Source organism: Quercus lobata, chromosome 3, assembly GCF_001633185.2.
Source record: "Quercus lobata isolate SW786 chromosome 3, ValleyOak3.0 Primary Assembly, whole genome shotgun sequence".
In the NCBI taxonomy this organism is placed as follows: domain Eukaryota; kingdom Viridiplantae; phylum Streptophyta; class Magnoliopsida; order Fagales; family Fagaceae; genus Quercus; species Quercus lobata.
Window position 1 is genome coordinate 65,741,954 of NC_044906.1, and position 13,244 is coordinate 65,755,197.

The following is a 13,244-nucleotide window of genomic DNA, read 5'->3' on the forward strand; positions in this document are numbered from 1 at the left end:
TACTACTACGAATTTGCAAGTGCTGTTCGGCACAATAATATAGCATTTGAATCAACGACACCTAGGGCCAAAATACTCACTAAGAAAAAGATATCACCATAACTTTAATAGAGTTGTTTGGCACAACAATGCCGACTTGTGAAGAACGATACTTACCCAAAACTAGCCGAGATGATAACTGAGTGCTCGATGCGGTGTAGGAAGTAACCATCCGAGGACATATCATCCGCAAAATGAACAGCCCTGCTAGGCTACTGACTAGTGGGGCGTTTCGCCATCTTCTTAACACTCCTATTGGCAGTAACCTTTTACAGTATTTGAGTCGAGGATTAAGTAACTTAGAATTTTTATTAAGTAGCCAATCTTACGAAATTCAATTATTTTCTCATCCAAGTAGTTGGTTTCCCCATAGGCTTGGGTCCGAGAACCATGCAATGCCTTGGTTCTGTCCAAAACCTAGTTTTCTCATCCAAGTAGTTGGTTTCCCCATAGGCTTGAGTCCGAGGACCATGCAATGCCTTGGTTCTGTCCAAAACCTAGTTTTCTCACCCAAGTAGTTGGTTTCCCCATAGGCTTGAGTCCGAGGACCATGCAATACCTTAGTTCTGTCCAAAACCTAGTTTTCTCATCCAAGTAGTTGGTTTCCCCATAGGCTTGAGTCCGAAGACCATGCCATGCCTTGGTTCTGTCCAAAACCTAGTTTTCTCACCCAAGTAGTTGGTTTCCCCATAGGCTTGAGTCCGAGGACCATGCAATGCCTTGGTTCTGTCCAAAACCTAGTTTTCTCATCCAAGTAGTTGGTTTCCCCATAAGCTTGAGTCCGAGGACCATGCAATGTCTTGGTTCTGTCCAAAACCTAGTTTTCTCATTGCGTGGGACCTTGGCTTTAGGGGAGTTAGCTCCTCGACTGAGCCCCTAGAGTTATCCATGCGACTAACGCTACCTAGCGTAGCCCCTAGTCAAGAAGCGTAGCCCCTAGCGGAACTTTACACTAAAACTCTATAACTAGTTGTTAGAAATGACGAAGGAACTCTCTCAACCTACCGCCTATACCAACACACAAGCCTTCCCACAGACGGCGCCAATTGTAAGGACACGATTCGTGACGAACCGTAACAGTGTTGGGTTCGTACGAGAAATGGCCCAAACAATATCATTGGTAGAGCGTGGGTTTGAAAGGCTAGGCCTTGATCACCAGGCGATGGGTTTCTCGTGGTGTTCATACATGGTTAAGTTTTCTTCACCCCTGGAGTCTTTCTCCTGGAGGTGGGCTGGGAGGCTCTGGTTTTTGGCTATTTTTCCCAGCCACTTTCTTGATGCACCTATCTTTTTATTATATAGCCCGTCTTGGTTGATCCCAGCCCTCCACTTATTGGTCAGGTAGGTGCTTATTTCTGTATCCATCCCATCAACCGTCCCCTCTTACTTTCTATTAGTTGCGTAGATCGAAATTTACACCCAGGCGATGGGTTTCTCGTGGTGTTCATACATGGTTAAGTTTTCTTCACCCCTGGAGTCTTTCTCCTGGAGGTGGGCTGGGAGGCTCTAGTTTTTGGCTATTTTTCCCAGCCACTTTCTTGGTGCACCTATCTTTTTATTATATAGCCCGTCTTGGTTGATCCCAGCCCTCCACTTGTTGGTCAGGTAGGTGCTTATTTCTGTATCCATCCCATCAACCGTCCCCTCTTACTTTCTATTAGTTGCGTAGATCGAAATTTACACCGTCCAAACGTCTTTTCTCATTAATCGGATCTGGGCGTTGGCAGAGGCATTTAATGCGGAGGGGACGCATTTTCCTTGATCCAATCCTATACCCTGCTTCCCTACGGGCCCCATTCCACACACATCCCCTTCAGGGTGCTGTTTGGGGATAGCCTCCACCAAGATGTTGGTCTTCCTATTGAAGTTCTGGAATGCCGAGGACAGGGTAGTTTTTCAGCCATTCCCCTTGACACCCCGGCCATCGATTACTCGTCATCGGCAAAATACCTTCTCGGCACGGGTCCTGGGCCCAGATAGAGTTTGGGCCGGATTGTAGACCTCCCGGACCCACAGTATTCATAACATTGCTTTCAAGCAAAAAGAAAAAGCCAAAAAAAAAATTTTTGAACTAAAATCTAAAAAGGAAAAAATTGTAACAGAGAATCTGAAGAAAAAAAAATTGTAACAAAACAAGCCCACCCTGAGAAAAATTCCTGGAGCCGTCCATTGAGTGTGACAATCATATATATATATATATATATATATAACGTTGCAATATGTATATTATATGGTAGCTTATCAGCAGCATACTGCAGGTACGCATACAAAAACAACAAGGCCCAATACAGAGAAAGCACGCTCCAGGAAAATGTCATAAGAAATGGAGATGCGGGGTATCGATCCCCGTACCTCTCGCATGCTAAGCGAGCGCTCTACCATCTGAGCTACATCCCCTTTTGATTCTAAATATTTTATAATAACGATTAAACAACGGCACACTAGCACAGGCTTTTCTCTTCACCACCGAAGCCTCTCGTTTCTCATCAGTCATCCCCTAAAAACGTACGAGCTGATCACCCATTCAACAATGTTCTCTCACTTGGTGCCTCAATCACTGGTGTCCTATCCAAAATAAGGACAAACAAAAAAAAAAAAGCTATGTATAAGTTCATATCTTTATGTATACATTCTTTATAGCTGGAGTTCTCATTTGTTAATTTTAGCTCTTACTAGTGAAATACAGGATTCACACCTCAGTGACTCGTGTTTTGGATGTGGGAATGTTGTCAATAATCAATAGGGACAAAAAAAAGGTTATGCCGTCATAGTTATATGAATCAATTGGCTTGTTACTTGTATGCAATCTTATAAAAAAAAGAAAAAGGGATCCATATCTTTGACAAGTAATTTGGTCTTTCTTAGGATCTAAAGGCCAAGCTATTTGGACTGTTTCCTCAACACTGTTGGGCCATGTTGAAATTCATTACTTTTGTGGAATTTCAGAATGCCTTTGAATATGGTTAACACAAAGTTTCTTGCTTGTAAGAAAGATTGATTTGCTAATATCCTTGATCATTTCAAATAGCCAACCAACCCGATGTTGTTAATTCCTTTCTCAAGTCAATTTAACCTTAAGGAATTTTATTTATATACGCTTCTCCCTGTTCCTTCATTGCATAAATTTGAATCCTTAATAAATATAGCATATGCGACTAAGAAAGTTCTATTTTTGAAAGAGCAAGGTGGAAGTTGAAGTCAATGATTCAAGACCCAATTAGGTGTGTGTGTAAATTACCAATGAAGAATCTGATTTGAATCATCAAAATTTTACTGGGCGCTCGGTCTCTTGTCCCATTGAACTGGTATTTTTACTAAACGTTCTTTTCAAGTGCAGTTTTGAAATCTTGCAGATAATTTTGCTAAGTTTGCTCTTTTTATTAATTAGTTTCAAGTTTTGTGTGCTATACATAAACTCCTTTGGCCATGGTCAAAATTGCACATACAAGGTTTTGGTATGAAAATGTGAAGTCATCTGCAAAATATAAATCTCATAAAATTGCAAAAGATGAACTTGCTTTTTCTTTTTCTTTTTTCCTATCTAACATCACGAACTAGTTACTAATCCTCCTATTACAAGAGAAACAATGATTACAACTTCTAAGTACTGCGGATCTCACTCTTTCCATTGGCAAGGATTCAATTACCTAAGAATTGCTCAATCTTTTGCAATAGCAAGGAAGATGCATTGGCGGGCACATATGATACGTTACCAAAGAGGCTGCTTTTGATTGAAAAGTTTAACTGACCATGTATGCATAAACAGGCAGTGTGTTCATGCACATGTCACCATAACTTTTTTTTTCGTTTGTGCTCTTATGTATTTGTACCGGCAGGCCCATAAGAGGTAGTGCAAGAAATTCAATGCACTGAGCACACACATGAGCCAGTAAAATCTATCCAGGTGGTAATGATTTATGTTGCTACCAGAAAGCCATGGCTTGTGTTTGGAGTGACCAGTGACATTGTTAACTATTGAAACAATAACTGTGCTCAGGTAGTACCCCATGGCCAAAGAGGCCCAAGAAAGAGATGTAGCCAAGGATCTCATGCTTGCAGGTGCCTCTGTAAAGAAAAATTCCAACAAACCAGCCAGGGTGAAAAGATCTGCTGAACCAAGGAACAAGTATTGGAAAGCAATCCAAAAGAATGTGATGGGCAATGGATTCTCAGAGTCAAGCATTCTTGAGTTGGTAGCCACTCTCTTCCGCTTTATCTCAACAAGAGCTGCTATTACCATGGCTATAATTGAAAGTACTAGACCAATTCCAATCCGTTGGAGATGAGTGATTCCCATTTCGGATTTAGTTGCTTTACGAGCAAATGGGATGATGAAATGGTCGTAAAGTGGTGCAAGGATCATGATGAATGTTAACGGGAAAATAGGAAGTGAAGCTGGTGGGACTTTTAAGGAACCAAGCTTGGTGTTCATTGTAGCAGCTTGTTGGACAGAAAATGTGGACAGCTGAGCTAGGCAACAGTTGAGCATAATGGTGCAAGCAAATATTGGAAGTACTTTTAGCACAATTTTGACATCTTCTACTTGCTGCATCGTGCATTCTAGTGCGTTGTGGACTGGTTTGTCTACCACTGCATTATTTAGGAATTTGAGACTACCTGTCGCAGTTTGACTGGACACCATTGTTTTGGCATTTTCTTCTGATTCCTTGCCATTTGGAGTTGGAGAAGAAGGGTTTGTGGTCATGCTTGCAACAGCATTGCTTGGGCTTCTGCTCGTGCAGAAATTGAGTGTGGCAGCAACCAAAACCTTTTAATCATAAAAGAAACTTAGTCTGTTTACATTAGGGGAAGAAGCTAAATTGTGATTAAAGAAACATAGTCTTTTTGCATGGAAGGATGAAGCTAAACTTTGCTATTAAACTCATTCAAATGCATACTCAATAGGGATGTCCTTAAATGGTCTGAATGAACAAAATTGAGCATTCTAGATTGGGTTATAAGGTTAGAATATCATTGAAGACTATTTATGGGATTGTCCTGGAAGTGTTTTCTTTGGTTTGCAGAACACATTTGCAAGCTTGCCACTCTTAGTAGTGCTGCAGGCAGAGTTAAGTGGTTCATCAAAGTACTCTAGCTTTAATTATTGAAGCATGACAAGGCCTATTCCATGATGTGGTGCATTGTGGTGGGTGATAAAATAATTGGAAATCAGCTTAGCCTTCATAATTTATGCACACCAAACTAGAGCTATCCATATTGTGCCAAAGGCAACTTACCTTGAAGATGGTTGTAAGCGGACTTCCAGAAGGTATTTTGTTCCTATAAAAGGCTGAACCAGCGAGGAAGATTGGTATTGACAAGAATATGCTAATGGTAGAGAATCCAAAACCCCATTGCCACCCTTTATTGTCTTCAATCCACACCACAAATGTTACTGCAATAAGGCCACCACATGAGAGACAGAAAACAAAGTAGTTGAAGAAGGTTGATCTTTGCTTCCTTCCTTGTAGTGTACTTTCATCAAATTGCTCAGCCCCATGTGATGGTAGTGATCCCTTTATCCCTCCAACACCAAGGGCCACAAGATAGAGGCCTATAAACAACATTGCAGCTTTTGCACCATAAACTTCCTGGCAAGGAATATTGAGGTTGGTTGGGTCACATGCTGGTGGCATTAGTGAAGGTGACCGAGCTTGCACAAAGAGTACACTCAAACCCTGTTTGAGTAGTTGCATCATTAGGAACAGTATATAATGTATACAGTTCATAAAGTTCAGTAGCTTATCATTCTAATATATATATTTCAATTTAATTTAGGAATTACAAAGTGTTAAACTAAGTTTAAACTTTAAACTAATTAGAATTTGTATCTAAAGAATAAACTAATTAGAACTTATTGTTAAGTGATTTTCTATAAATTCTCTAATTCAACTTTATATTTAATTATTTATTAATTCTACTAATTAAATATGCATTTTTGAATTTTTATAGTATACTCTTTGACAGTAAATACGTTTTGCAAATTTTTGTGTTTATTCATTTAGTTGGACTTTTTAACGTTGCGTTTGGATAGATTAATATTTGGCAACTTATTTTACTGTTTAACTTATTTTTTCTACTTAAAGCCTTCATACCCCTTTCAAGAGTTACCGACTTTTGAAAGGTGTAAGTTGTGTGATACTATACTCGTGTCCTCTCTTCCTAGTAAATGTGTGTTAGTTTAGTCTTAGGATTTTCCCAAAAAAAAAAAAATTGCTACTATTCATGGGTACACTATTTTAATTAACTTTTACTTTTATTTATAGTACTTTTAATAAAAAATTTTCAATTTCAACATAATAAGCGAATCCTATACAGACCCCAAATCTAAACTTTATCCATCCACCACGTACTAAGTATATATATATTTTTTAAGAAGAACCTACTGGGGCCCTTATCCTATCCACCACGTACTAAGGTTCATTTAGTTGGATACACTTAATAAAATTCATCATTTTTTTGGGCCCTTATCCTAAACTTAAAGCCAGGAAAATTTTCCAGTCACTTCCAACCTATAAAGGTAGCCCACCTTAGTGAGACAATGGTTTGTGACTGGCCCAAATATTTGTATGAGATATTGTCCTGTACAATCGTGGCCCATATTATAGACAAAAAGGACTACAACAAAACAAGGTTTCTATAAAGAGACCCCTTTCCTTGGGCCCATAGAAAAAGAAGAAAATGACCCTTTCCCCACCTTTTTTGTTTTTGCTTTTGTTTTTGTTTTCTGAGTAATCCTTTTCCCACTAAACATTACGTTTGTACACAGCCAATATTCCTAATTTAGGTGTTTGTACTCCAACGATGGTCAATAATTGACCATCGTTGGAGTACCATGGGTTGAACAATAAACCTCACTTTGCAACAGTTACTTTGCAGCAAAAAAAGAACTCAAAAAAAAAAAAAAAATTAAGATCACTCAAGCCCTTTGCTAGGTAGCTTAAAAATATGAGATATTTCATGGAATTTCTGCGCTAGATTAGGCTATTCTCTGGTAACATGTGAGACATATAAGGTTTATTTGAGATTCGTTTATTTTGTTGAAACTGAAATTTTTTTACTGAAAATGTTATAGATAAAGGTAAAAATTAGCTGAAATAGTACAGTAAAACTCATAAATAGTACCAAAAAATATAATAAAATTCACTAATAATAACAAAAATATATTAAATAATAAAATAAATTAACTTTTTAATTCGGAACAAAAATTATGCACACGAATATCAGAAGGCGCACGAATATCACATGTTGTAAGAGAATAATTTTAAGGATCCGATTATAAGATAATTTGTTAAAAGTAGGACCAAAGTAGTTGGTGGCCCCCACAGAACTGGGCCCATAGGCCACGTGTTGACCCCAAAGGAACTCCTGGACTGTATTGCAAAGACAGTGACACATTTGTCGTATTAGGCAATGAGATGTCACTGTTGAAATGTTATTGGGTCTTGAAGTGGGATTGAGGTATGGGCCTACTTTCATGGACTTGAATTCTTGCTCTATCAAGATGGAGACTATACATGCGGTCCATGCCATATATGGATCATCTATATATAGATCGTTCCATTAAAAGCATAATCCATAGGGAATGAATTTTCTATATGGGTCAGTGCCACAGCCGCATACTTCCATCAAAAAAGTGCCACAGCTGCACACACTTTATTGTTTAGTCACTGTACACCAAAATTACCACATCCTATATAAGGATGATAATTGTACACGTGTATCCCAACACCCTAGCTGCAAAGATCAGATAGTGTGAGGTACCACGTGGCTCAAAAATATATGACATGTGTCGGGTTAGTTTTAATAGGGTTAAGCTTATGCCAGTGCATCATGGACACATTAAGACTTAGAATTGGACTTATTTTCAGTATTTTTTAAAAATGAATCTTATTTTATTTTAATGAGAAATTATCACATCACTCATTAATTAAATAAAATGTAGGGATTAAAATTTATTATCACTTATTATTATACATTTAAAACAAAATAATATGTCTAATTAAAAAAGTACCAGAGATAATCCAAATCCTAAGATACAGATATGTGTCTGATCTGGATCCCATTGTATTAAGTGCTGTAACGACACAAATTTTGTCCTTTAGAAGGGCTCATTTGTATAAAGTAGTAGAGAATATTTTTGACACTCTTATTATACTCTTTTTTTGTTAGGTGACAAGATTTTAAAGCTAAGGACAATATAGTTGGGTAGATGTGGCCTTGGAGCTGAAATTGAGAAAGTGAAGTTTCTCTATGTATTAGCAAAACAGAACTAAATATGGGACCGTGAGACACTCACTGTGATTGGATATACGTTGCATGAGGAGTATGTGTGGGACCGAGATGTTCTAAATATGGTTGTGTTTTTGTGTGCCTAGCTAAAATGATAAGTTTGGTATGATCTGAAAATTTTCTTCAACTTAATTAAAATTTGCTCTTGATGACTTAATCAATTTCTTCACCGGAAAATCCTTCAACAAATTAAATGATGACTTTGTATTTTTTTGGTTAATGGAACATAATATATCAATGTTCAATGAACACGTCAAATGTTTTTAAGCTAGAAATCATGTCAACTTTGTTTGTTTCGTACCACCAAACTAAAAAAAATATTAAATGATTTCTGTCTATTTTCTCACTTCACCTTTCAAATTTATTGTTTCTACTAATAATAAAGCGGTTTTTTAAACCCGTGTTCTCCCAATAAGAAAAATCTAACAATTGAGTTACAACTTACAAGGCGTGTAGTAGTTTCTAATTTCTAATTAATCTTCCATTCTACAATCTAAAAATTATTAGTTGAGGTCATGTTATTAGTTTTTGTTTTCAAAGTTATTGTGGTACGAAAATCAAAGTTGAGAATCTTGGTAAAAAAAGGGGATGAGGGTGTGGAAGAAAAAAACAAAAAACATGGGATATGAATTATGAAATACAAAGTTAGACAGGCCCTACAAAAGTATTTTTCTTTAAAAAAAATTCTAACTTGTTTCAAGCCAAAAAGAAAAGGAAAATTTTTAGGCATGTGAATTAATTGGCAATTTAATTTGCAGAAAATTGAGTGCATCCATTTACTACTCTCACCAATGAGAGTGCCCAAGTAATGTTCCTGAAATCCAAGTTGGGGTACCTTTATTACAACCCCAGAATTCTATGCTTTGAGCTCCAATGACATTCAAAATTCATGCAAGTCCTTTTCTCTCACAATGTCACCAAATGGAGCAGAAGCAACAAAAAATGGAGTTGGAATAAGAGGTAATTGAAATAAACCAACTTGAATCATACTTTTCAATTTCGTGATTTTGATTTGTTGCATTTGATGCAATCATGCAACCCACTTTACAAGTGACTGATTCTGGCTCATAATAATTGCTTAATGCAAGCCACGTTTACTTTAGATTCCCATTAAGATAGTCTTAGCAGCCTTTTTCTATATAAATCTATTTAGCTTTTCTTTTTTTCTTTTCTTTTTTCCTCTTTTTAATTTTCAAAATAACAAGATTGAAGTACAAACCCTTTACCCCAAAAAAAATAAATAAATAAAGGGAAAAAAAAAGTCTAATCTTTAGGAAAATCCAAACTAGTTCACTAAATAATTAACAGAAAGAGAATTTTTATGGCTAAAAAATATGAGTGTGTGAAAGAGGAGGGACTGAAAAGAGTATAACTTACCAGGAGTTCAATGACTGCACTTATCAAGTAGATTTGATAAGTAGTGAAAAAGGCATCAGATAGGAAGCCCCCAAGGAGAGCCAAAAGGAAAGCTGTCCCCATGAAATTTGTGACATTGTTGGCTGATTTGGAAGGAGAGAAGTGCATGTACTCTGATAGATACAGTACCAAGTTGCTTGCGTTTGCTAAATATGCCAGGTTCTCCAATATCTCCACCACTACAAGCAAAACCAAATGATATTTTTTCTTTTAGCAATATATATACAAATATATATATATATATATATATATATACTCTTTAAAATATATATATATAACCGTTAGAGGGAGTACCTTTTCCACACAAATAGACACACACACACACACCCACTTAAGATATTTTCTTGTGAATTGAAAAACATAAATCATGTGGTAACTTTTAAAAAGAAAGATCAGCTTGTGGGTGATGAGAACTTTTTTGCACTAACCCAATACAAAAGAAGCAGCAAGCATGCCACCATGGTTGCCTCTGAGAGCTGGTTTGTTCCTCCAGTTCACATACCCTTCCCATCTGCTGAACTGGTGCTCTTCTTCCTGAAAAACTCTAGAGGAGTCAAACAAAAAATAAAGCAATATTGGTTGTGGTTTCCAATTAAGGAAACCATTAACATGCAGAGATAGAAAGAGAAAGAAAGATGGAGAGAGAGAGAAACGAAAAGGAACCCACCATTATCTCCTCTCTTTTCTCTCTTTTTCAAGTTGGGTTGATTGGTTTGGATCCCAAGTGTAGAGAGGACTTTGATGATAAAGTAAGAGTGTGATGACTAGTGGAGGGAGATATATCGTATATATAAAGAGGTGGGGAAATGAAAAGGGTCCAACTCGGGCTGGGAATGGTCTAGAACAAGACAAAGACTTTGATACCTTCAAAGTTCACACTCTCCCCATGTTTCCACTCATAATTCCTTTCCTTTATATGTTTATTTTTTGTTGTGTGTGTGTGTGTGTTTTTTCTCATTTCTTTAAATTATATTTTTGGTTTCTAAATTTTGGCAAGGATTCGACTTTGGGCCCTCATAAAAAATTCGGATTTAGTCATTTTAAAAATGGAACAGTTTGGCCTCTAAGTTTGAGTGATTAAAATGATGTTAAGGCACCATATTTTTAATGGACTAATAGTTGAATCAACTCCATATTAACATAATTAACCTAATGAATGTGCATGGTAAGAGAAAAGGATTTTATTTATTTATTTTAAATATGGATAAATCTTTAAGAGAATTTCATCTTAGGTATTGAACTTACTATTAAAAAGAGGTAAGGTTACCAGCCGAGCTATGAGCCTTGGTAGGGAAAGGGACCAATAGCTTGGTTAAAAAATGTGTAGTATATTTCTAAAATAATGAAAGATAGGTAGGGAGAGAAGCACCAAATCCTCACACCAAAATGAAAAGAGATATACTAGCGAATTAGGGAACCCTTGTTTAACTAAAAACCAATATATTAAATGTAAAGTTCTTGACCCTCACCATCCTAATTATGGTATGCTAGCTTTCAAGTTTCAGCCTTTCACAGAATGGCAATGTTAAAAGGAACCTATCTTTTATTTTTTATTTTGGTAAAATTTTTGTATTTTTTAAATTATGGCGTGTTAGCTTTTATATAATGGAATTATATATACATTACATGTAGGGACTGAATTTGGATTGGACCCAATATAGGATTGAGTTTAGTCCAATAAGCCCAAATAATGAATTTGTAGAGTATGGGTAAAAGAATTAGTTCTATTTGGTAAGAAAAACAAAAACAGTTGTTTATTTAAGAGAATCAAACACAAGTGAAATGAGGAAATTTGTCTTCGGCACAGTCCGAGGAGTTATATTATAATATCTAGTTGATGATCAATGTTACAAGAGTTCAAAGGATTATTACAAAGATTTCTTGATTTCTCTCCCTTTTTCTTTAGGCCACCTCTCCATGCTATATACTATAATTTTAGTATCATCCCTACCATACACGTGTAGGTTAGTTTCTAGGAACTCCTTCTTGTCCCATCAACACCTCTTAGAACTTTCAACTAGTAGCTATAAGACTGCTTAACCATTGTTCAGGTATCACCTTCACATTAATGTGGCCAGAGAGTTAGCTGTGATGCATTTAATGTGGAGGTAGCAGTTTTTGAAGATATTTATTACCTTCCTTTACTCATCCCTTATCCAATGTTGGACTTCTAATTGTGATGCGACCTTAAAGAATGTCCAGGATGATAAGACATTTTTACTGATCTCGGATCTCTGTTTCCGAGATGACTTTTCTCTTCGGACATATTTTGGACTATCATACACAATCCTTATTTCTTCTTTTCATACCATTCTCATAATAACCTTATTTGACCATCCTTGGATTATTCAATATCCTCGGATTGGGCCATAGGCCCAATTCGTACAGTTTTAGTAGTACCTTCTAATTAACTGGCCCCCATACTACATATAAGAAGATTCTCATCTTTCAACTGGATTTTTATTTAGTTCAAAAATACTTTTATTAATGAAGGGTAACTTCTCTTAGAAATAAGGTCATAAATGTCAAATAACAAATTTCATTTTGAATTCAAAAAGAGAACTCTTAAAATTTAGTATTTTTTTTCCCTTCACGTTCATCTTCTTATTCCCTAAAATTTAGCATTTTTTTTATTCAATTTTCATTCAAATAAAAGTAAAACACCCCCAATTTAAAAAATAAAAAACTAAGAGAACTCTAAAAATTTAGCCTTATTTCCCCACACGTTTATCTTATCAGTAAAGTTTATCATTTTTTGTTTGAAAAATAAAAATATATATTTCCAAATTATAATAGATACAAATTATTAATCTTTACAAAAAAAAAAAAAAAAATAGAAGAGCATCTGAGCATGCACAATGCGCGTGCGTAGAGGCTAGTGTGTGTGTATGTAAAGAAGAGTCCCCCCTTTCAACTGGATTTTTTTGTAGTTCAAAAATACCCTTATTAATGAAGGTTAACTTCATTTAGAAATAGGGTCATGAATGTCAAATAACAAATTTCATTTTGAATTAAAAAAGAGAATTCCTAAAATTTAAGATTTTTTTTTTCCTTTCACGTTTAAAAAAAAATTACAGTTACCTGTTTATTTCTAAAGTTTATTCTTTTTATTTGTTTGAAAAAAAAAATTCTAAATTATAGTAATAGATGTAAATTATTAACTTTTACCCAAAAAAATGAAAGGGCATCTGAGCATGTGCTCAAAAGCTAGTATATAAAAAATTTCACAGAATGTGAATGTTAAAAGGAGCCCATTTTATTTTTTTTTATTTCCACTGTAAACTTGTCTTTTTTTTCTTTTTTTTTCTCTCTCCCCACTCCACTTTTATTCTATCAATTATGTATAAATTACAATAATATAAAGTTTTGATTCTTTCAAATTTATAAACGCGTAGCAACATGATCATCTAATTAATGAACTAGACCTATTAATTAGGTGGATCATGAAGATAACAAGATGAACAACATGATGATCCAAACTTTTGTCTTTGATGGCC

The 13,244-nt window shown here is 35.8% G+C and overlaps 1 protein-coding gene and 1 non-coding gene across 2 annotated transcripts; both read right to left on the bottom strand.

The window, feature by feature from the left end:
* Window positions 1–2,363: 2,363 nt before the first annotated feature.
* TRNAA-AGC lies at window positions 2,364–2,436 on the bottom strand. The gene has a single exon. It is a non-coding gene; the product is annotated as a tRNA-Ala (tRNA).
* A 1,077-nt stretch (window positions 2,437–3,513) lies between these two features.
* LOC115979166 (protein NRT1/ PTR FAMILY 4.6-like) lies at window positions 3,514–10,579 on the bottom strand. Its single transcript, XM_031101135.1, has 5 exons — window positions 10,415–10,579; window positions 10,176–10,281; window positions 9,709–9,926; window positions 5,277–5,717; window positions 3,514–4,807 (listed from the first exon to the last, which is right to left on the bottom strand). Exons 1-5 carry the CDS (start codon window positions 10,415–10,417, stop codon window positions 3,815–3,817), a joined length of 1,761 nt encoding a protein of 586 aa, XP_030956995.1. The 5' UTR covers window positions 10,418–10,579; the 3' UTR covers window positions 3,514–3,814.
* Between the last annotated feature and the right edge of the window lie 2,665 nt (window positions 10,580–13,244).